Below are 25,674 nucleotides of genomic sequence, written 5' to 3'. Positions count from 1 at the left end.
GGACTAATTCATTTTTAGTTTGTGAACTTGGTTCTGTATTTTAAAGCGTGGACTTTGATTGTGAACTAGTTCATTTTATTCTGCGTGGTCCGAAGTTTCCCATTTGCGCAGATGCAAACCTTAAGAACAACAAAAGCAGCATAAGCTAAATAAATGATTTATTGTACAAAAGAAAAATGACAGTAAATAAACAACAAAAGGCAAAAATAATTGAACAGTTACTCATATGCACAACCATAGAACTACAAACGTGGGGTGATTTTTCTTTTTCTTTAACTACACAAAGAACAGAGGGATGAAGAGGGAAAGAGAGAAAAACATTAGAAGCGGTGAACCTGTCCAAAACATCATAAATGTCAACATTTGGGTTGGTATTTACATTTCTTACTCTCATATAATTATATGGAAAAAAAACCCCTCTTACATATACCAGTATACAAAGACTAAAATTCAAAATGTAACTTCTCAACAGCGTTAACCATAGTTAATATTTTGACCACGCGTTACCAGAACTGGTACCATCAGTCACTCTGTCAATAACTCAATCTGAACCTGAGAGCAAGGGGACCCTGTGGTTTTCATCTGTTTTTGGAAGGTTGGGGTGGGGGTGGGGATGTTCTTATGAGTAAAAGTTTCTGATAAACTGATAGCAAATTTTTAGGCTAACGTGAGGTAGACAGACTTTGAAATGCATTGTATTTAATATTAATAAATAAAAATGGACCAGCTTTTTCTTTTTTTTTTTAACCCAACCACTGCCCCTAAACCAACTTTTTTCCCTCCCTTTGAAATTTTCTAGCATATTCCTGCAATTATAAAAGTTACAGCACACAACATGTCATTCTCTACTTTGGCTAACAGTCCCTGGGTACTCCTCCCATTCTTACATGGGTGCTTTCACTTAAAACACACACAAAGGCAAAAGCAAACAAACAAAACCAAAAAATATAAAATCCCCCCCAAACTTCTACGTAAGACACTCGACTCATTTTTTTTTTACGTCAAAAGAATGAAGTCTCTCTAATGCGGTGACAGGTTAAAGTTGATGGGCGGGCCTTTTCCAGTTAAAGCATTCTACAGTCATTGATCCAGACACTTATTACGCACAAGACTTATCAGCCAAAGCGGGCGTGGAGGCCTTTCAGGCCGCTGCTACAGTACATCCAGGTTCAAGATTTGATAGAGATCTGTGAGTGTATGGACAGGCCCCCGCTTCAGACAAAGTCAGGAAAGTGTGATGGCATCCAAAAGAAGTGATAACCTCGCTAGTTTATGGTTCATCACCAGAAGCTTGAATAGTTTCTTTTTTTTTTTTTAACCTATACTGTACAAGCTCTCTTGTGCTTGGTAAAACACAACACTTACCTCCTCACGCCATGAACGTCCCATAGTGCAAAATTTATTGTTGGTAAGGTAGAGTGCCCCCAAAAAGGTTTTTGTACCCCTCTTTTTTTTTAATATATACATATATCATTTATATATAATGTCAGAAGGCTCTTCCTTTATCCAACAGCATAGTGCTTTCGTTTATAACAAAAGGATATCTTTGCTTTGATACCCAGGAGACAAAGACAAGCTTCAAGCATACTAATTCTACTCTGCGTTCAAGCACTAACAAATACTTTTTTTTCCCATTATGACAGCGATGATACAGTTGAGGTTGATGTGGATGGGGGCATTTCAAAATGCAGTCAAATATGTTTTCGAAGCTAAAATCAGTGGTTGAGTTAAATTATCTTTTTTTTGTTTGTTTTCTTTGCTGTAAATCATAAAAGCTAAAATGTCTTAGTACATTACTGCACTTTTGCATTTGTATTTTTATCCATTCTGAAACTAGCAAAAAAAAAAAAAGAAGAAGCATGAACTGGTGTGTCAGGAGTAATGCATCTACCACAAACACTGCACAAAAAGAAATGTAAACTTAAAGTGATAAAACTGTAATCGTGGTTTGTGTTAATTTCAGCTCAATTATTCACTTAGGACATAGTGAGCACTGAGTCTTTTATTTCAGGGTATGCATTTTGTTGTTTTGTTATTTTTTTTATTTTTATTACATATTCAGTCCCGAGCCTCTTCAAGTTATAAAACAGTGCATTTAACTCTCTGTTTTAAACATTTACTGCAAAAGCTGAACGAGATTTTCCTTTGTTGGATAAATTAAAAACAAAACAAAAAAAAACAAAAAAAACAAAAAAAAAAGGCAAAGCCTGCCCTCTTCCTTCTCCCCAAAACAGTACTGAATAACTTGGTGCATCTGGATTTCAGTTTTTCTTTAGACTTCAGTGTGCAAGGTAAACTCTTTTTTGCCAAATGGTTAACAGCAATACTGAGTTTATGTATCTGTTTTTAAATGTGGAGCTGAACTAGTAAAGTTAGGTCCATAGATTTTTGGACTAAGATGGTTTTTAGATTTTTGCCCCTTTACACCACTGCAATGGATTTTAAATAAAACAAGCAAGATGTGATTGAAGTTCAGGATATTAATTAATTGTTTAGGAATTCATTCATTTTTATCATAGTTCTCATACCCATAGTTTCCATAGCTTTCAAAGGCTCAAAAGTAATTGGACAATTTACGGACTGCAGGTTTTAGATGTGTCCTTGATCCAACTCAGCTGATTTAAATGGCTAAATTACCTCCTCAACATGTCTTGAAGTTCTCCAGATGCCTGGTAATGAACTGACCATTAGATTCAGGTGTGTTGACCCAGGGTGAGCACTAAAACCTGTAGGACATCAGCTCTTGAGGCCTGGAGTTCCCCATCACTGCAGTAGAGCATGCATCTCAGAGGGTAGCTTTTACTGTAGACTGCATTTTAGTATTCAACTATTCAAACAATAGTTCAATTCAAAAATTCAACTATTAAAACAATTCTTATATTTAAACTATAATAATTTATGCAGTTAATTTTAAACCACTGAAAATGGGGAACTATATATGAAAATAGCTCCTAAACAGTTAACGCCATACTTTTGTTAAACCCCTTAAATTAAGGCTGAACTTGAATCACATCCTAAGGGTTTGATTTGAAAGCCTCTCTCATTACAGAGGCCAAATTACATATTACATAACATGTTATGGACCATCTGTATAACCCTTTCTTAATATTTAATTACAAAAATCTAAAAACAAACAAACAAACAAAACAAATCAAAGTTGCCGTGGAGGGATTTTGGAGATACTTGAAAATGTCAAACTCAGGTAATACACATTAAAAGAGGGTGCAGTTTTATTTTCTTTGTTTGTTTGTTTGTTTCTTTTTTTTTTGGATATCTCTAATACTCTTAGGAAGATTTTGGATTTCCTCTAATGGTACGTCCAGAAGTTAAACCTATTCACATCGTGTTTGTTTTTGTTTCTGAGCTTTTGTTAAAGTGATGGATTGCAAAATAATTTTGATAATGCCCCTTTGAGAACATTTTTATCACACTGGAAGTAAACGCATTTGTGGAATGAAGTATTTGCGAACTCACCTCAAAACTGGAATTGCTCTTAAAAGTGTAAATACTCCTGTCTCCTGTCATTTCAATCCACTAACCTGGATATTTCACAAAGATGTCATTAAAAAAATATTTTAAAAACCCACAAAACTAACATATGTCCTATAGCGCCTCATTTACCACTTTCGAAAGCTGCTCCACAAGTACAGCCTCTTTAAATCATTCATAATGTATGGTATTTCCATCACTCAGTTCTGTTTTGATTCTTATTTCATTTATAACTTTTTTGTACAGTTAGAATCAGTTTAATTACTGGACAAATGGAAACCCAGTGGAATGCTTTTGTGGCTGAGCAGAAGTGAAATCTGGTGCCGAGGAGTGGGTTCTGGTGCCAGGGGAGAGCTCAGAAAGGGTTTCAGGTGGTTTAATGTGGGCTTTACACAAATGTGCTTCCTCCAGCAGCCTAAGAGCAGCCACATCGATCCACCACCATCCCTGGAATCTTGCCGTGAATGATCTGCTGCTTGTCATTGAAGTAGAGCATGTTAATGGGAGACATCTTGGTTGGGGTGCAGCAGGGCCCCGCGGAGCCTCGCGGGTTGGCGTGCTGCACCAGGTGGGTGTGCGGGTATTTCTGCATGAACATGTACTCGCACTGGCCAGAGCAGTAGTTCGCTTTGTAGCGTTTAGGGGCAATGATCCAATCCCAGCCGAACGCCTCAAAGTCCACAGTTAGAGGGTAGCGACAGCAGCGAGACTCAGTGGAGTGCTCATCGCAGTCCAGGCCGAGGTTTCTCCGAGAACGTTTGGTTGTCTCAAGAACCTTCACCTCCAGAAACGGCTGCTGGAATCAGGGGGAGGAGGGGCAGGACAAAAAGAAAGAGGTGGTTATAAGAGAACAACAGCAGAGACATGACAGCAAAGGAAAATACAATAAACTGACAATTGGCTAATGCAAACATTTAGATAACATCAGTTATTTTCAACATTTTGGTCTGAGAATTTAGTGTGTCTCGTATGTGTTTCTTTTAAACTCTTACATTTTGGTGGTATAATGAGTCAAGGAAATCAAATGTTCCAGTAACAGGGCATACTAACCACTAGACATGGGTAAAGCAGACTTGGATTTGTCAGATTTCAAGATGACAGATGGTTGATGATCTTTAAGGCCTTTCACATAGAATGCAAGAACCCTAGAAGCGATTCTTTTCTATGTCCTGTGCTGTGCAATGATGGTTTGTCACAGTGTTGAAAAAAGCAGAGCAGAATGTGCCAGCTGAGGTCAAGCTTCACCTTGTAATGTAGATTTGTGTAACCAATAGATATGCAGAATGACAAGGAGCGGGCCCATACTGACATTTCCGTGTGGTTTTCGCTGTTGCAAGTAAAAACCACATTGTCTTGTCAACCATGTTGAATATGTGATAATGTAGGGTAAAATGAATAGAGCACCAGTCAATCAGGACTAGAGAATCGTCCATGGAAACCACCAGTCATTGGTGTTGACAAAAGGTTCCCTGTGATTGCTTTGATAGCTAGCATATAGTTGCCATCATACTTTGAATGGAAGTGAAGGGCTTACAAAAACTGTCCAGCTACTGTACAAGTTCTTGTGAAATCGTAAAAAGTGTGACACTATCAGAAATAAAGAAGTTTTGCCTTCAAAGAAAAAGTTGCCTACATGATTGTGGCTTTAGCCATCAACTGCCAGCAACAATTCACAACTGGTTGGGGAATGCTCATTTTACCTGGCAACCACAATACCTGGTGGTTGCCAGGTACTGTAAAACCAACTCTTGCCCTGTGTGACTGGGGGTTAGTGCTATTAACTGTTTTAACTCATCTCAGTCAGTCTAGCTGGACAGCAACCAACTCTTTTAACCTATTACCATACAGCAATGATAACTGATATTTCGAATATACTTCTAAATGAATCATATCTATTTTATTTTATTTTATTTTATTTTTTTTCATGTGAATGGAGAATGTTTTTGCATTATATATGCTTCTCTTGGGCAGTATTGTTAGAAGATATAGCATACATTTTTAATGCTATGCAGATGACACCCAGCTTTATCTATACATGAAGGCAGATGGCATACACCAATTAGTTAAACTACAGACATGTCTTAAAGACATATAGACCTGGATGACCTCTAATTTCCTGCTTTTACATTCTGATAAAAATTATAAAAAAAATTCTCCCTTAGTTCCACATAATGCACGGAGCATTTCTTCTACACTCTGAATTTAATAATGTAATCATTAGTAATAATTTCAAACTCCGGCTCTCTGTGTGTGTCTTTTGTCCTGTCTTTCTACCCACACCCCCAAACAGTTGCACCAGATGGCTCCCCCTCCCTGAGCCCGGCTTTGCTGGAGGTTTCGTCCTGTTAAAACCAAGTTTTTCTTTCTCACTGTTATCAAGTGTTTGCTCATAGGCAGTTATCTGATTGTTGGGATTTTCTATGTATTATAGAAATTGCACCATTCATCAACTGGATTCTTACAATCAACCAAATCTTTCTTTCTTCAGCTCTGATTAGAACATTTTATCCATCCACACGTCATTTTTGTGCAGTGCATATTCAACCACACAAAGAAAACCACACTTTGGGAAGTCGTTACGCCTGTCTGCTATTTGTGATGAAACAGTTTACTTCTGTTCTAGTTTATTTCCTCTATTTATTTGTGGGAATAAAAAACATAATTAAAGAACAAAGCAGTGTTTTAATCAGCATCCTTGGACATCTGTTTCTGGAATAAGCCTGACTAACTGTTTCTCCCTTCTTCCAATCTTTGCACTAGGCTAAACTGCAGCAGCTTCATATTCTCAATACTGTAAATATTATAATCAAACTTTGGTAATAAAAAATAACTTCTTTTCTAAAATCCTGAACTATTTCTTTATTATCTTGAACTGAGAACAAATAAAGAGTCTGAGATAGACAGGCAGGGTGCTGCAGGCAGAGAATCGGCCCACCCTTACTTGCTTAATCTTCTGTTTCACTCTAAAAGGATTCATAATCTAAAACATCTATATTACAAATAAGATTTAAAGCCACTGACTGAGATCAGAATATCATCAATGCATTTTTCAACCTAAGGTGTCGCCTCCTGCTGCCCTTTAGAGAGAGTGCAGCTTCAGATTTGTAAGCTATGGCCAAGAAACCTTTGCAAACATCTCACCTCATGCAAGGGAGGGGGCAGTCAGTGCATTTTAAATAAAGACACCAATAATCACACCAACTCAATCCACCACAAAATGGATTCAGTGAGTTAAGTACAAAAACCCACCAAAGTGACTTCAGAGTAGTTATTTGCAGAGGTGGCAAAAGTAAAGACATTTTGTACTTAAGTAGAAGCACAGACTATCAGTACTAAAATGAAAATGAGTAAGGAAGAGGTTAAAGTGTGATTCAGCATGTGGAGGAACCCTAAAATCAGTTCTAATGGCTCGCCATCGGGAAAGGGACTCATGACTCTCTTTTCTTAATGTACAGGCTGTTTTCAGCTGATCTAGTCTGCTACTGCTCTGAGTGTTACTGCTTCTTGTGGATTTACACAACTGAATTGAACCAGATGTAAGCAGATGAGTTGTCCTGGCCTATTTTCATTCTCTACAATGACAGTCTTTATGTTTGTCTTTATGGGTCTTAACATCATCAGCTTAATTTCAAATTAATCTCTGCTACACTTGATGTAACCTAACGCTGACCATGAGCACCACAGCCACTGTGCACCAGTTACACACACTGTTCTTTACTTTGAACCCACCAGAGTACAGCAAACTAATCTGTTTATCCTGCAGTAAACTGCTGATTTTTTTTCATGCCACCTTTAAATGACACAGTTAGTCTCCCTCAGAGACCTGCATTGCAGCAGGTCTCACAATTTGAAAAAACATAATGACACAATACCTATTTTAAAAACACTAGGACTACCACTGAGCAGTCCTTACTTTTAAATATAACCTCTCTTTCTTCATCTCCGAGTGAAGTGAGCTCTCTTTTTTTCTCTCCCTGCGAAATACAGCAGCTGTAAAAAACTGGACACAAACAGTTTAACCCCTGATTATAACACGTGGTTTTACCTCTTTTGTCTCTTTTTATGCGACATCCTCTAGTGATTAATAGACTAACAGGACTGCTTTTCATGTGTTGCTGTTAAGGCTCAGATTGGTTTGATGTTCTAGGGCTCGCAGTGACATGAAATAATAATTTCCCTCAAATCTGTCAAAACCATAAGTAATGAGTCTGTTTTGCAAATGTAAGGAGTAGAAAGTACAGATACTTGTTTGAAAATGTAGGGAGTACAGATACAGATACCCCAAAATTCTACTTAAGCACAGTAACGAAGTATTTGCACTTTGTTATAGCAACATGATGAGCATTAGAAGAGTTACAAATGTAGCCTAAAAATCACAGAAGAAATAACAGATATATCATAAAATCCTTGATAAAGATGAGTGCTGTATACATACAGTGATGACTTACTGTCAATTGTCATACTGTCTTACTGAGGCACTTTAATGATTGTTACTAGTAATATCTGTGCTAAAATAAGCAATTGATATCTGAAATAAAAGTCTAGTAATTGTACAAATAGCATGTCCCTGTACGACAGTTGCAGATTCTGTAAGCTTTGTGCCATGTCAGGTGCTCAATTCATCTAACAAACCATATGGGCTCTTGACTCTATCGTAAATGAAACATTTACAATGCTGTGACATACGGTTTATAACTCCATCATTAATATTCATGTGGTGATCTGGACATCTGTGTGCAAAGGATCTGATGGGAAAGTAGAAATCTCTGATACTAAATAATGTAAGAGCAAATATATTTTCTCTACAAAGACTTTGATCTACTTTAACGAAACAAAATGGATTTCATAGCACTTCGCTCACACGGCAAGCATTTCAGCCCCTAACTCTTTTTCTACTGAACTCTGAGTACAAAGAATACAAAGAAACCACACTTGTAAGTATAAAAAGAAAAGAAAAAGAATTAAATTGAATAGTCATTTCATAATTAACTAAAATGTATGAATTAATTTGTCAGCTTTGAATAGGAAACACAACTTTCCATTTGAGCACTGACTCCATGGGCTTTGAGAGAAACTGGTCTATTCAAACATCGATAGCTGACTCTGTACGCTTGGTTTGATTCATGACCCAAGAGGTCATCTGCAGGCTACCATAACCTTGACCTTTGGGCAGAGGCGAGCACATCAAATATTTTACTCCATCATGTTTGTTTTACAAAGCCTTCTTCTCCTCACAGTGATTCCAGCTGGGCTCGAGCACACTGAAAAGAGGAAATAAGCTGAAAGGCTGTTGGGGTGAGACCATGTCAGCCTGGCCTTTAGGGCTTTTGTTGTAGAAAAAAGACCCAGAGGATCAGGAAGAAGCAGAGTTTGACTTTCTTTCTTGTTGTGTTTTGTTTTATTTTTGTACACTTGCATGTCTTTTTGATCTTTTCCTTTTTCTTGGGTTACCAAGAATAATATAGCACACTGCTGTGTGCTCAGAAGGCAGCGATTTATTGGCCAAGACACCAGAGCTGACCCCTGATACGTGTTGTGAAGAGCTGACCCAAATAATCACTTGGTAAATATTTGGTGTTGCTTAACCAGGATAGATGGCCTACATAATCCAACAGGGATGTTGTAACTGTCAGTTGCAGTAACTCTGGGATTGCTAACTAGACTAATGGTTCATGAGTTTTCCTTTGAGGTTTAAGGTTGAAGCAGCTCCATCCATTACATCAGAGGTTTAGCATTGAAAAAAGTGAAGCATACTTGCAGTGTGGAAAAAAATCCCAAGTATTCAAAGGAACACTGGGTAAAAATTAGTCTTAATTACTTAAAGTTTTCACATTTTCCCCAAGGTGAACCATTGCAAATAAACATGTTTTCGTCCTAGCAGGATCATTTTTAAATGGAGTAGTCCTTTAACTGGTGTTGTTATCTTTAAGAAAGTGAAAAAAAAAAAGATTTCTACCTAAAACTAAAGGAATAAAAATCAGATTTTCTGAAAAGTATTTTGCACAGAAAGAACTTTTTGTATCATTAGACGTCATTAGACTTTGTTGATATCCATAATATGGTGGCCGATCTGAAACAGCATTATACACTCCCCTTTTTGTGGACCTCCAATTTCGTCCGCTTAGACACCCCTGTGTTTTCTTCCTATCTCATTATTGTATATTTTAAAATATACTTGTCATTTTTTTGTCTCTGTGATACCACATGTTTTTATTTTATTTTATTTTATTTTACAGTCTGCTCAGGATGTTTATCCTGATGTTGTACTTGATGTTAATCTGATATTAGGAAACAATATTACAATATATGTAAAACTTGGAAGGGGATCATTAAAAAAAACACGGCATAGCTGTAGTGGCTCCTCACTAGCGACTGGTATATTTTGTGTATAAATTTTACTCTACATGCTTCAAAGAGTTTATTGTAGAAGTAAAAATATGTGGAGAGACAGAAATGATGCACAGGATTACTGCCTTCAAGCTTTTTCTTTCACTTTTTTGTTCGATTATTAACACCAACTTATCGACTAATAATATGATCTTCTAATTGCCTTCTTTGAATAAAATCTGAATTTGCATGTGCACAAAGTGATTTCCCTCCCCATCCCAGGGACAGGTCTGAGGGTCCTTACCAGTCCCTCCTCCCCAGGTCGCAGTGAGGTAACTGCCAGGTCATTGCCACTCTCGTCAAAGGCGTTGATGTCGATCCCCCAGTTAGTGTGGGGCTGTTTGAACCAGTTCTGCAGCACGTGCTTAAAGTCAATACTTTGCCAGTGGCCGACCCTGGAATTGAGCTCTATCTTCAGGGAGCGGATGCGTATGTGGCGGCTGCCCTGCTCTGTGACTGGCTTTAGTCGCAGGATCTGCAGGTAGACGGTGGAGGTCTGCTGCAGCGGTCGCAGATACACCCACAGCTGGGCCTTCAGCACCTTGGTGAACATCAGTTTGGGGCTGAACTTGAAGAAGCAGCAGCTGGGCTTTCCATTCACCTGCACCAGAGGCTCCGCTGTGAAACAGAGGAGAGTCAGATTTATTGAAGCACACGTGGACAGTCGTTTCACCAGCATTAAGAGTGTTTGCATTTTAATCTAAATGCAAAAAAGTACTCATATTTATTCTGGTTTTCCACCTCTAATCGCATGGTTTTTCGTTTTCATCATCATCTTTTCTAAAACAACAGACAAATAAATAAATAAAGTAGTAGCAATTTAATGGTCAGTGTTTTGGACGTACAAATGCAAAATCGCCATCATCATCAAAAGGACAAACCAGCACGCTCTGTTCATATGCTGCTAATAAACAAAAGGCATCCTTCCAACTGAGTCATGTGAGGTCTTTAGAAGATAACAAAGAATTAATTAATTAGGAGAATCTGCAGCATCACTCTGCAGCTTTCTTTCTCTACTGTTTCAGAACAGCTTTCATGAATACTCAGAGGAAAACAGAAGCTTCAGTAAAAGTGGGATTTTCTCCTCTCTAATATAAAAATAAACAGTGCATTGTGAAGGCATCAGAAAGCACATATGCACTACTTCATGCTTTGTAATGGATCATAAAGCCAACGACTGTGATAGGCCTGCATGGCACAAATAAACAGAAGCACTGAATTAGTTAAAAAGGGTTGCACTCTTGAAAGGATACTTCTTATTCTAGATGTAATAGTTTGTAGGTTCTTTGGGGAAAACTATAGTTACTATGTTAGATTGTAAACACCTGGAAAAGTGCCCATAATTTACAGAAACAGTGTGATCTAAACCGAGAGAGATACCTGGTGTTCATTTTACAGCATGACAATGTTAAAAAACAAAACAACCCCCCCCCTAACATTTATTTTAATAAAAGCAGCATGTCTGTAGTAAACTGACAGCCATCCTCAGCCTGTCTGCTTGAAGGCTGTCAGTTATCTATTCAGTTACATGTGTGATTACATTAAGGTTGGAAAACAGATACATTTGCATATAAAAACAAGAATCTGTAATGGTGGCCAGTGGACAGATGGTAACCTTAGATTCCCCTGGGTCACTCATAATGAAATGGCCCACCCCTGCATTTAACTAGCAAAACTAAAACATTTCAAGGTTTCTTTTTTTTCCGAGTGGGTCCCTTTCTTACTAATGTATTTGGGGTCTGGATTAAGGGTTATGTCACAGAACACAAGGCGTCCCCTTAAAGAGCCAGATTTATTCCTGTCATGATCTCGGGCGGGCTCTGGTGTTTTGGTGATTTGCACCACATGTCAGATCTGCACATGGTCATTTACATAGACCTCCATCTGATATAATGACACGTCCATCCATTGAATTCGTTCATTCATTTCCATGTAAAGCATTCATTTACTAAGGGAAATTTATTCTGTACTTATTTGGCATAATAATGTGCCGAGAGTACAATAGATTATTTAAACTGTCCATTATCTCCGAGCAAATCGGACAAATTAAAACTACAGATTCTGCACTTTTAGGAGTTGCGGTTGTCCATCTTTTTAAAAAAGAAAAAAAAACTGTATCAACTTGTCAATCATTGCTAAATCTGAGGTTGCTCGGGCAACCTGCTTCCTGGGTCAAAAGGTTATTTGGAACCTCAGCCTAGTTAAGAAATGGGATCAGGGGTCAAACCTGTCAGCCTCTTTACATCTCAGGGGTGCTGGGGAGGGGCAGCTCTAACAGCCAGATTGAGTTTGAAGGTCAAGGTCAACCCTTTGGCAATAGTAATATGTCTTTCTTCACGTCACGCCTTTTCACCAGAGAATCGTTGGAAACCTCAGGCGCACACATAACAACGCTGAATCACTTTGTTGTTGTTTTGATTAGGGTGGAGATTCTGCAGCCAATAGTGAATTGTTTATCAAACCAGGAGAGGACACTGCAATTTAATTATGGGCATGCATTGAGGGATAAGAATTCACTGAGGTACAAATGGACTGTCCATTAGAAGAGTCCAAGGCAAGCATTGAATAAGGGCCAAGTTAGGGACAGACGTGGTCCTTCAGCCTGTATTTCCAAGTCATTAGTGAGTGTAAATTATACAGTGTCTCACGCTGGACAAACAATGTTCCTTTTGGGGGGTTGCTGGGGTCACAGCAATTAACGTGGGTGGTGTTGTGTTTGCTCATCAGCACAAAACTGGTAATGAATTATTCTGCAAATTTGCTTGTGATTAATACTTTTTGTTGTTTTGAGTCACTGCAGATGAGGACGTGAATACACCAGCACTTCCTTTGCAAACACATTTCATCGCCTTTGTGAGAAAAATCCAACAAATGCTGAGGGGATGAAATGGTCAGTTTCTCAAGCAGAGTAATCCGAGAAGCAGGGCCTGCACGCCGTGATCCAGCGAGGTCCCCGGTTATTAAACACACATGCACAACATATGAGCTACGTCATGTTAAACAATGACTGCATTGATAGGTGAAATCAATTTGTGCCTTTATGGATCCTGTTAGTGCACAAGTCAGAGGAAAACCATGGAGGATGAATGCCTGCAGCTTAATTACATCCCACGCCTTGCCAGAGTGCTCCACGTGTGCAAAACGAGCAGGTCTAGCTTGTAAAGATCCAGAAAAAAAGCGGTGGGACATTTAATCCTTCCACCTGAAGTAACCGCTGTTGAAAAGCTTATAATTTTATGGAGAGACTGTTTTTATGGCTTAATTTCCTGCGCAATTTACACAGGTATAAGCTCTGTGTTTTAACACTGACTTCAATAATGAAGTCAAGATAAGAAGTCTGATTATGCGTCCAGCACCACCTACTGGAGCACAAACACCTCTCTCGTCAGCTAAACTGAAGATGAAAAGTAGAAACTAATTACTTTACAGTAAGAGCACTCATCTCATTTTATTCAAACTGAAATCCAAATTAAAGACGGAAAGAAAGAGACTGTGTTTTTGCAAAGGAAACCAGGTTTGTTTGATTTTCCTCCTCATGTTTCCTGCCTGCTTCATTATTATAGCGCTTTATTTCCCTGTGGTATAATTGCAGCATATGTAGCGCATGGATTTTACTGCCAACACGCAGCGGGCCTGCAGGTGAGCCTATCAAACATCTGGTGGACTCCCTGGGTACCTGTGTTCCATGGCTAGCCTCCTATACATGCATGTAAGAGGAGCCTTATAGAATATAAGGGTTTATTCAGCATGCCATCTGTCAGTTTTCATACAGTCCTCGCCCATTTAAATGCTTTTAATAAGTGAACACAGTGACGTTCCTGAGGGATGGATGAGAACTGAGCCGGGTAAGCTGTTGAAAACAGATGGAGAGGGAAAGTTAGGGTGTAGTTATACAATGAATAAGTAATATGAGACCGAGGAATGCACCTACAGTAGAAGGATAGATTTTATACATACATGTATTTATACATATATGTATATATGTCCGTATATATATATATATATATATATATATATATATATATATATATATATATATATATATATATATATATATATATATATATTACAAAGGTTTCTACTGTTTTGTTGTGGCAACCTGTCCACTCAGTCACATACACAGTATGCCTCAATGTGAACTTATCTGTTATATATCTTAAATTTATTTTTTAAATCAGTCAAAAATGTTCCTTGTCAAATAAAGCAAAGAAACAACTTTTTTAATAGTGAATAACCACATAGTTTGACCAAAGTTCATAAACTGTTTATATCCTTTCCTAACTTGCATTGGAAATTGCAATGACGCCTAGCTGTGCAGCAGATTACACCAATCAGGTGGAAGTACGCGGCTCAGATGTGGTGGTGAGAGAAATGGTCACCTATTGTTAATGTCCACATGGATAATGCATAATAGTATGACCCTAGATAGGAGTTTCATTTGCATATATATCTATATTTTCTTTTCTTAATGGGAAATGCAAATGTGCCATTTTGTAGTGAGTGTGTGTTTGGGAGCCTTCGTGTTGAATAAATGTGACTCTAGGGTATCCCTGCGCACCTCGGCATATTAATCATCGTGACACGTTCACGACCCTTCTAATAAGACAGGGGCCACAGTGCACCCCCTCAAACATCCCATCCCACCCCAGCCCCGCTCCCTCTTTGTTTCTCGGCCAGTCCCAGGGGAAAGGAGAGGGTGGTGGGGGAGGCCGAGCTCGAGCTGAGGATGGAGGATGTGTGTGCGTACTTGTGTGTGTGTATGTGTGTAAAGTTAGACCCCCTCATTCAGAAGCCCTTCCCGGGGACAACGGCAGGCACAAGACTCCTATTAGGACTGAGCACAGTAGCCCCCCAGGAGCAACAAAAGACACCTCCTAATGCACCCTGTTCTAGCTCAGTGAACACACACACATGGAAACATGCAGCCACACATAAATGCACAACATACACCAGCTCCAAACCAACTGCCCTCAGCAAACACAGTAAAACTCATTGTTTTTTTGGAGTTTCACATGTTTGTAGCGAAGGGGCACGGCTGCTGGGCAGAAGGATGGGGAGAGCGAGTGCGCATTGAGAACAGCAATAAGGTGGACAGCTGGACAGCACGGAGCACGCCCGGTTCTCACTGCTTGTGTTTGTGTGCAGCCACACATACATGCAGGACATTAAAGCCACAGGACAATGTTCTGCTTTGTTAAATGCAAAACTTTTCTCATGCGTTACACAAGCAAGTAGAGGGTTTTAATTGACTCAAAGGCATTTTTTAAAAATTGCTATCAGACTTAAGTGAGAATGAACACTAAAATATCAGATGATTATTTAGTTTAATAGACACAGAGCCATAAAATAATAAAAAATAAATGAATTTGCAGGTATTAAATTCCCCCAACTGTCATGCACAGTACTCATTTCTATACAACAACACATTTAACTTCCAAGGAAAGTCAGAGCAAATTTTCCTAGTTGAGCTAAAATGACCCAAAGAGCAAAAAACAAAACCAAACAAAAAACTTTTATGTGAAACTTTAGCCAACCTTTTAAAAAAAAACAAAAAACTACCAATCAGAAGTACTCACACAGCGCTATTCTAGACCTTTAACTTCCTGTTTATTAATGTCTCACATTATTCACATAAAATGTTGAGAGTGTGCTTCAGCTCAAACTTTTCACTGCAGCTACCCCAAAAATATGTCAGTCAGGTGGATATTCATCAGGTTTACAGACATTATTATCTCAAAACAATCTGAAATTTCTTGTGTAAGATTACTGTTTAAGAGTTCTTCAGCAGGGATGTATCACTGAACTACACGATGGAACGGGGAAGGATAAAATCACCTGTGAACTACTTACAGATTTTATTTTATTTTATTTTATTTTTAGGATTTATTGTCTAAATCTCCCTGCTACAAGTGATACCACATGCTACAGCCATAGTATAACTACAGCCTAGCGTATTCTGGTTGTTGCTTCTCAATGAAATTAAGTGTAGCAATATTTTTCATTTTTTAAAACATTGCATGAAACTTTTCCAAATTGCCCCATATATCTGGATAGCTAGAAATAACCGTGACACAGAAAGTTGCTGGAAAGAAAAACAAAACAAAACAGAGAATGACACTAATGCAGATCCATGAAACCAGAGCTGGAACCAGGTACAGCTCTAAGCTTGGTTTGGCTTATCTAGACCAGACTACTTCATGTAATAGGTGGTGCTTTCTCTCTCTGACAAAAACAGGCATAAAACGAGAACCATACATTAGTAGGTTGTGCATTTGGTGTTAAACTCTTCACAGTTAGAGGGACTGTGTGTGTGCAGGCTGAGTTATTAGGGTTTAGTCCCTGCAGTGGAGTGATCTGTCTACTTTAGTGCTCTATATATTTCTTGACTAGGACAGGAAGGTGCACAGGTGGTCTAACACTTAGTGTTTGAGGTGAAAATTTTAAAAAGCCACTAAAAATGATCTTTTCATCTGACTGAGATTTTATTTTGGCACGTATAATGCTGTCATGCAGACTGTTTGCCAAATCTGCTCAAATTTGATTGGTCAACACTCTTTGGACTACAAGCAGACTACAAACAGACACCAGAAATCTTCCACTGCAAAGCCTGCAAAATACAGATATTAGCTCAGATATTAGAGATTATTTTTCTGATAGTACAAAAATACATTATTCGTAGTTATTGTCAATGTTACTCTTTTCATTCCAATGCACCTGACATGCTGTGAGAAAACGATACGTAGCAGCGGTTTGTGATGCACTTACAGCTCAGTTTGATGGGAAATTAAACCACTGCATCAAAATGTATGTTTATATTTGAAAAACCGCCCTCAGAAAATCTGGATTCTGAAAATGTTCACCTGAGCCACAGCTGATATTTAAAAGCAAAGCAAAACTGAAAACATGAGCACAAATGAAGACACACGCTTTGCCCCACTTGGTTAATAACGGAAAATATAATTTTTGCTGTTTAGAAAACAAATGATGCACATCTCTCAGTTTTTGTGCAATCATTTAATCTACAATCATTACATATTATTATTTAAAGATTATAGTGAAAAGGCAGAAAACATTTTAAATTTTTATAATTTGAACTACTGTAGGAGAAAGAAATACCTATGAACAATAATAATATTAGAATTAATTTTTAAAATAATATTAATGACTGATTTCTCAGAAACTTTCATACTTTCCAAAGGTGTCCAGTGGGGTGAACTGGACTCTTACATGCCAGTTCAAGCCCTGAGATCTACAGTATATCACTATTCACCAGTACATCCACCATTCAGACCCAACAACACCAGTTTTAATCTCCATTTACAATAATCTTAATCATTCATCCAAAACAAATTATGAAACATTTTGTGTTGCTTCCAATTTTTTTTTTTTTGGTTGGTAATGTTAACAAAAATAAAAATAAATAGCTACAAGTTACAATCTGTCAGCAGCTTCCCACCCTTCAACCAGCAACATGTAATTGTTGCTGGATTACATAACAAAGCCAGGGCTACTGCTGCAAGGAATCGAGGTGAGAATTCATCAAATTTTCAGCCACTGGCTCAGATTTATTATGTCACTTTAGATGCCTGCTGAAATAATGAAATCACGTTTCATAATTATGCAGACGACATCCTCATTTATCTTTCATCTTATGTGAATGCACAGACAAAGCCATTCAAACTTTTAGCAGATATTACACAAGCAAACTCTCACTGACCTCTTTTGAACTTCTACACTAAGTGTCTTGTGAATTTTTAAAAACTTCATGTTGAAACACTATGTGAAGTCTTTTAAAATTGAAATCAAATGTTTCATAATCAAACACGCACTGACCGATCAGCAGCTCCGGCAGCCTGAAATATGAATCTCCTTTGTTCTTAAAACTCATCCCTCCTTAGCTGCTACCCCTTACACATTCATGTCAACTGTTTAAACAAAATGCAAACACTTCTGCCTGCAAGTTCGAACTCACTAAGCTACTGAGAAAAATCCCTGAGGCCACCCAAATCTGTCAGAGCCTGAGCCAAGAGTTTTCTCTAAAAGGCAAAGTCAGTGTGGCCAGATTGTGCCAAACCTCCCTTGAGGAAGCTTTTTTCCCTCTTTTCCTCAGTTATAATCAACATAATATGGCCATAGTTCCCTTCATGAGCTTCTCTTTATCCAATTCTGCTGTACATTATATAAATCAAACTTGGCCCTCGTCCCTAAAGAAATTACTCAAACCATGCATTTTCACAACTTCCATAATGAATGTCCTCGGGTGATGTGGGTATGGTGAGGAGAAATACAACCACAGGTGATAAATACGGTACGAAGCTGCTCTCTTTTGCCGCAGAAAAGAGGCTGATTAAATTTTCATGCAGATAATAATGAGGTAATCCACTGTTAATTGTGCCTCTTTCCAACATACTGGCTCCCTCGTGGGATCCAACGTTGCGCCCACGCAGCATTTCGTTTGCTTAAATGCCTTAGATTTAATGGACTCTTCCATAAACTGATCCTCAGCACCTCCTCACACATCACCACACAGAGCCTGAACACATTCATCAACAATAATCCCCTCAATGAGCTCCGTTTTATCTTTTCACTCCCCTTTTCCTCCTCCTCCCTCGCGTCCCTATATAGGCCTTAATTACTGGTCCAAAGTAATTATTTCGTTTATTAGTGGAACGTAACATCTGTTTCAGGTCTTTTTAATTGTACCTATAAAACCCTTCCATTATTTCTGTCCCTTTAGGATAAGATTGGGCTGCTTGTTGCTCCCTGTGGACTTGCTCTCTTCTTCCCTCCGCCTCCCCACCAGAGCCATAGCATGAGCCACGGTGCACCTTTCTCCAGCTCCCTCTCTGAAACCCTTTAAAGAAGCAACAAGGAACTCAGCAGCGATACACACACCAGCTGAAAAAGCAGCAGGAGGAAATATGTATGTGCAGTAGTGTCTTCAAACATGGATTAATGCGGTCTTACATCCATTCTTCTTGTATTATTGATGAAGGTGGTATATTTCCAAATGCCAGGGGGGAAAAGCCAGCTGCAGGGACTGGTACACAGGAGCGTGGGAATAGAGGAAGGAGGGTGGAAGGAGTGAGATTCCTGAGGTCCTGGGGAAATTTTGTCCCCGTATTAATAGACTTTGGTCCCTTTGAAATTTTATTAGCCATAAAGTTGACGGTACGTTGTGCAATTTCTACAGTCGTACGGACGTGTCTTAAGTTTTTACTCCTTTTTAAACAAACCGCTCATGCCTCAGCGCCCAAACAATTCAAACACCAAAGTTTATCTTTCCCTGAACTGATGCCAGCAACTACACAAGGAGAACAGGTGTCATCGTCAAACTGAGACTATATCTATAAAAACCTCACATAGTCATCAACTTCCAGCAAACACTGACCAGTGAGTTGAAGACAGTCCGGCTGCTGGTGCTCTGTCCTTTTAGCGCTCTCCCTCTTAATTTTTATGGTTCCTGCACCTTCAGGAAATGACCCTTTTATAGGGTCAACACTATAAAAGACTTGTTTGTGTGTGTGTGTGTGTGTGTGTGTGTGTGTGTGTGTGTGTGTGTGTGTGTGTGTGTGTGTGTGTGTGTGTGTGTGTGTGTGTGTGTGTGTGTGGTGGGGGGATAAGTGTTCAAGTTACTACCGGTTCGTCTTTGCTGCCAAAGAAAGAGACCTGATGAGGTTAATAGTCTCCTCTTCCAATATATCACATAGCTGTGAACTCTGTGACCCTTTTTGTCAATAGGAGAACTTTTCTCTGGAGTGTGTGTGTGACTGTGTGAGTAGGTGTGTGTGGGCACCCTGTGTGTCTACACAAGCGTGCACATGTGGAAAATGGCACATGCATACCTCGACATGCGTGTGGATGTCTCTCTTTAATCGAGAGTTGTGTAAACCGATGCTCATGCTGGCTGAATGTGGTTCACCTGAATAGGATTACATAACAATGCCAGCATAAAATGGCATAATGTAGGCCTCTACTATTTACTGAACAAAACGTCGGGATAAAATAGTTTAAAAGTGAAAGTGCTATTTAAGGATGCATTCAATGTGGTGGTCTTGAGTTCTTCTAAACCTTAAGTGCTCGTCCCACTAATGGTTTAAGTGTTTTGCTGCAAACTGCCAGTCATTTCTCACATTTTGGACACACTAATATATCCATAAGCTGAAAAAAAGACTCTTTGCAGCAAAGAAAAGACATTCACTAAATCTAAAGAATGACCAGCAGTACAATAACTTTCTTGTGGCCTTTAAGTCTATTGCAGTAAATGAAGTGCAGTAACTGTCTGAGCAATTACTGTAATGCTTCTTCTGGTGTTTTCTACTGGCTGGCAGAAGTCATAAAGTGTGCCAAATTAGCATTAAGACATACAGAAGAAGAAAAGGGGAGAAAAAAAAGAAAGAGGAGGTTGCCGGTGGCAGAGGAAGGTCTGGACTGAAGGTTTTTTGGACAGGTGACAAATGAGAGACTAGTGGGGTCAAATCCTCACCCCACCTCGGGCAAAACAAACCAAGCCCCAAAATACACACAATTAGACACATAAATCAACAAATAGGAACACAAATAGAGCAGCTCACACGTAGATACACATGCATGCATTTGTTAATAAAGATTCTCTGACACGCTGATCAAAGCCGAGTCACTTTTTCTGTGAGGGAAACAAGCGGAGCGGTTTACCTAAACAGCACGCTGTACAGAGGGGAGATGTTTCAGTACATAAAGTGCCGCACTATGATATAAATAGATGTACTTTTCCATGAAATTTCATAGTAATTACAGACCAGGAAGCATGGACCCTCTCAACCCCCACTGCGGCACCCACGTACCTTGAGTGAATACTAAGAAGCAACTCTGGCACAAGTCCAGTTCAGTATGTACTGTGTGAACCCCCGTGGCCCAATCAAAGGCAGTGTGCACGACTGTGAAAGGGTGATTGGGTTCGAGGTGCACAGGGAATAGTGTTTGAAGTCTTCCTTCTATCAGAGAGACAGAAAAGGGCACTTTTAATCCTGTGGGATCACTAAGGCGCCACAGGCAAAGGAGATGCGCTCATTCTCTCAATTCTTCCATGAGTACCAGGGGGGAAAAAAGAGGAAGGAGAGAGGGGGCTAACGGGGAAGAAGGTGGAGGCGGGTGTGAGGGGGAATACAGAGAGAGAGAGAGAGACTGAGCTGATGATAAAAAAACAGGGTAGCTGACGTAAAGAGATGAGGCAAACAGATGAGAGGGGAAGTGCTGCTCCCTAACATGACAGATTCAGCAGTAATGTCAATCAGCCACTGTGGGGCTGTCAGAAATGCGCAATAAGCTCACACAATGCCTTTTTCTGGCTTGATGAGATATCAAATCCCTTTGCACTGTGTGTGTGTGTGTGTGTGTGTGTGTGTGTGTGTGTGTGCATTAGAAACAGAATATGTATGCGTGTGAGGTAGTGCAGAGGATGGAAACCGGGGGTAAAAATATAATTTGAAGTCACTGTGTTTCCCAGAACGTACATTGAGTGTGTCAGCAATGCAGTCGAATGTGAGATTTCTTAATCAGCCAATCAGAGAGGTAACAATAACAAACCAAATACACTCTACATGTGTTTGTGAGCAGGTAACAAAAGGGGAAACAGGGACCGCACTCACGTATTTATGAACTGCTGCTTATATTAAGCAGTTTGAAATCAAATCAAATCTTTCACCTGCGGTAAGACATCATCTGTGCACTGATATCCTTTTTATGAGTTACAACAATCAACGCAAACAGAAAACTTGAAGGATGTCTGAGGTTCAAAATAATGTTAATAATGTGAGAACTAAACAGCACATATGGCCTCCTCTAACTTGCATTGAAATAGAGCAATTTAGAGGACATTTCAATAGCTGACATTTGAGTTAATGTTTTTTTGTTTTTATAATGACAAAGACAGGTGGTGCTTTCCATTACAGGTGAGTGGCAGTAAACACACACACACACACACACACACACACACACACACACACACACACACACACACACACACACACACACACACACACACACATATATATAGGTCTTTGTTCAACCAGGGAGTGAAAAAAAAGGATTATTTGCAGAGTGTTTCATCCGCCTTGTGCAGAATATATTACGTGTGTAAATGTTGTTGAACCCGGCGCTTCACCAGGAAAAGGTCACACACTCCCCTCGACCCTAAGTGATTCTCTGTCTTTGTGTACTCTTGGTGAAAAAAAAAGAAAACGAGCTGCGCCTATAAACTTCGCATTTAAAAGGCAAGTGCGGCCGAGGGGGGCCGCTGCATGAGGCGAACAATAGCAGCTTTTTGGACACACTTTTTCTCACTGCGATGAACAGCAGGGGAACCGGTAGAGCCTCCTATAAAAGAGCGATAGAGCACAGCTGCCAGGGTTCAAAAGTAATTTTATAAAATGTCTCAGAGGGGGCCTGCCTGTGGTTTATCTGTGGATTTATGGGAAACAATGGGAGGGCAAGCAAATTGTTAGAGGACAATAATCAGAGGGCCTCGAGATGTGATAACTCCAGAATTTAAGGTCTTTATGCAAAGGAAGACATTAAAGGATAAAGTGATGCAACTGCCAGCCAAATGCTGCATTATCATTAATAATGCACTTGACATTCAAACGGCTCTGCCATGCCTCGTGTTCTTAAAACGTTATGGGAGAAATGGAGAGTTTAAACGTGACAGCTAGGAGTCCAGCAGCTAAATATTAAACACTCTGCTTCATCATCATCATCGTCAAGAAGACAAAAGTCAATCAAGCCATATTGGCGCTGTCCGTTCAGAGTGATGAGGTTCTTTGTGCTACCAGTTATTGATTTATCAGTTTCACACATTATCCCCTCTTTTTGACAGCTGTCTAATTTTGCCAGTTAGTTTCCTTTAATCTCAATCACTAAGAGTAGGTTAGGTCACCGACTGTCCCCGCAGCAGGCCTGAGCCACTTGAACCTATACTGCTCCGCAATTACGCGCATGACGCATTTGGAGACAATATCATTGTTAGGTTGTAAACTATTACTCACGCTCAGAGGCCATAGTAATCACGGACTCCGTGGTGGCGTGGTACTCATCCTCCTCCATAAACTCATCCTGGGACGAAGCATCTCCCTGGAAGTCGTGATGGTCCAGAAGCTGCTGGAGCGGGGGCGCCTTGGGCAGCAGCTGATTGACCACCTCCCGGCTGATGTTGGGCGCCTGCTTCAGACGCAGTTTGCTCAGGATCTGGGACTTGATGGTCTCCAGTCTCAGCACTTTGCTCTGCTCCCTCCAAACACAAGCGGAACACTCGTGAGAACCGGCGTCCTCGTCCAGCAGAGATAGCCCGGCATCCGTGGGCGTCTCGCTGGCAGGAGGCAGCAGCAGATTGGGCTCATCGCTCCCCGACTGTCCCAAGGAGATGAGCACCATCAAGCACAGTAAGAAGTTGTACCTCGGCATGACGATGCGTGGACAACAGAAAACGCAACTTTTCCTCCCCTTCCTTAGCTTGTTTTTTACGCACTTTATTCCGTTAGATCCCGTCTCTCGAATCTGCGCCGCTCCTCGTCTTAGCCTACAAACGGCAAAGAATAAGTGACATGCATCTAATCCAATACGATCACCCCGAAGTTTCTCTTTTTGTAATATTCTTTCTTTTTCTTTTTTTTTCTTTTAACAAAAAAAGTGCGCGCAGAGGGTGTCGGTACAAGCTCCTTTGATTGAAAGTTAAATGCCTGGTGAATGCATAGCCTGCTCACGTGCAGTATAAGCTAATTGTTGTTTTCTGTACAATTTTAGTCCACGGAGGTGTGAGTATGTGCAGAGGTGTCACTGAAAAATGTGCAAGTACGGTCAAAAAGGCGCTCTTTATATATCTCAGCTGCCCGATGTCGTAATCCGCCTCCATTGGCTAAGATTGCAACAAAAGGCTTTTAGGTCTGTCACCAAGTCAAGAGGGACAGAGGAAGGGAGGGTGTGCGCACCGTTAAGAGAGTATAAATGTTTTTACAGTGCACAAACAATGTCTCCCATTAGAGATAACCTATAGCCCAATTAGGTTATTAGGATGATGGCAAACTGCTCACTACGCATGTTTTTTTTTGTGGTTTTTTTTTAAAAATAGGTTAAATGTTCAATGGTGCCAATTTAAAAAGAAAAATCAAAAAGAAAAAAGCTAAATGGATTTCTCGCAAATTTACCACAGCCAATCTTGAAGCGTGCACATAGCATTTATGGTGTAATTAAACTGGTAACTCGAAGATAAGAATTTATCATGTAACTAGACCAGATGGTATTATGCAGATTATTTAGATATATTCTTGTAAGGCTCTTCAAAATGAAAGTGAAAGTTTTCATTGAAACCAATAAGAAAGGACACACTCACGTTTTCCTTGAAAAATAATAGCTCCACATGTACAAGGGTGCATTCATAAAGGCTGATCATGATTTTGATAGATTATGTTTAATAACCCTACACCTCGGAGACTTTTGAGCCATTAAGCAGCAGCACGTCTGTAAGCTCTCAATTATAACGTAGATGGACTCATTAGTATACACAGACCCGTGTGAATGCCATTTGTACCAATCAGTATATGAACTAATGAGCAAGTGACGCATGCAATTATAGTGAGCTGTGGAATTTCAATCTTTCCTGAAACATCATCCAACGATATATAAACATGTGAGAATGTTATCTAAATGGTGCCCAAGAACCACGCTCATATACATATTTTCATATGTATATCATTGGAGGGGGGGTAAGTTAAATCTTTATTCTTCCAAAATAGGCTAAAAGTTTTGCAGCACCACCTCTTTGAGCGATGAGCAGCCTGTGCGACCACACCGACATCTGCTGGAGAAAAACATAGTTGCGACTGCAGGTCTCGTCTCAAAGCTGCGAGCCTCTCTGTTCATTGGAGGCTGTGTTTTGTAAAATTCACCTTCAGGAGCTGCACTCTAAAGCAGGAACTCTATTGGTTAGGTACATTTCATCCATTACTAAAGAACTGAGGATTCTCCATTGCACCTCCAATACAACGAATGAAATTCATTGCAATGAATGCATTACTTGGTCATCTCACAAATTTTTACAGTACCAAAGTATCAAAGCGTCCTTTTACAACAGGCTTGGAGACATCAGACATGAAAGCATTGGTAATATGTCTGGTGGTATGTGCTCAACTCTTTTAGTTATTCTCTTCCTTTTAGAAAAATAATTTTTGCTCCGTTAAGATAAATCATTAGCAAACTGGATCAAAAGACAAAAACAAATGAGTCCTGAAGTGATGAGACACTCATGTTCATTCTACTGCAGTTGCCACTCATCCGTCCTCTGCACGTTTGCATGTTTTTCTGTTCACGTATGCAGATAAAGTGTGAATCATTTGCATGATCAGATTTGCTGATCTAACATCTACTCCGAGCCTTAACATACTAAACCCACATACAAACACTGAAGCTCAGAAAGGCTTTGTAAAACTTCATGTAAAATGATCAATGAGGTTTCTACATGATATATACACAGTGAAATAGATCCGGTTTCAGTAAACTTCATGGTCTTTGCATTGATGGGTGTAAAAAAAAAAGGGCCAGCCTTTTTTTGAATAACAGTTATATCTCACGCACACCAGAATAAACAGTCATTAATGAGGCAGTCATTGATTCAACAAAGTGTCACAGCACTGAGTCTACAGTAAGCAGTCCTCACTGTTGCTACGCAGTGACAAACTACAGTTCAGAGGAAAGCTCAAGGAAAAATTTAAACCTGGTTTGGAGTTTTTGCTCCAAACTGAGGGTCTGGTCCGCTGCACGAGAGCAATG

The 25,674-nt window shown here is 39.6% G+C and overlaps 1 protein-coding gene across 2 annotated transcripts; it reads right to left on the bottom strand.

Annotated features, from left to right (window-relative positions):
* Positions 1-141: 141 nt before the first annotated feature.
* On the bottom strand, positions 142-23,750 carry LOC113022640 (growth/differentiation factor 11). 2 transcript variants are annotated; one of them, XM_026168254.2, is made up of 3 exons: positions 22,899-23,750; positions 10,121-10,494; positions 142-4,285 (listed from the first exon to the last, which is right to left on the bottom strand). In XM_026168254.2, exons 1-3 carry the CDS (start codon positions 23,311-23,313, stop codon positions 3,905-3,907), a joined length of 1,170 nt encoding a protein of 389 aa, XP_026024039.1. In that variant the 5' UTR covers positions 23,314-23,750; the 3' UTR covers positions 142-3,904. The 2 variants fall into 2 exon arrangements, with proteins under 2 accessions (XP_026024039.1, XP_026024040.1); XM_026168255.2 differs by having other exon boundaries at positions 142-4,282.
* Positions 23,751-25,674: the final 1,924 nt, after the last annotated feature.

The sequence above is a fragment of the Astatotilapia calliptera genome, chromosome 5, assembly GCF_964374335.1.
Source record: "Astatotilapia calliptera chromosome 5, fAstCal68.1, whole genome shotgun sequence".
Lineage (NCBI taxonomy): Eukaryota > Metazoa > Chordata > Actinopteri > Cichliformes > Cichlidae > Astatotilapia > Astatotilapia calliptera.
Note: the sequence above shows the minus strand (reverse complement) of the source record. Positions and strands in the feature narration are given on the sequence as shown.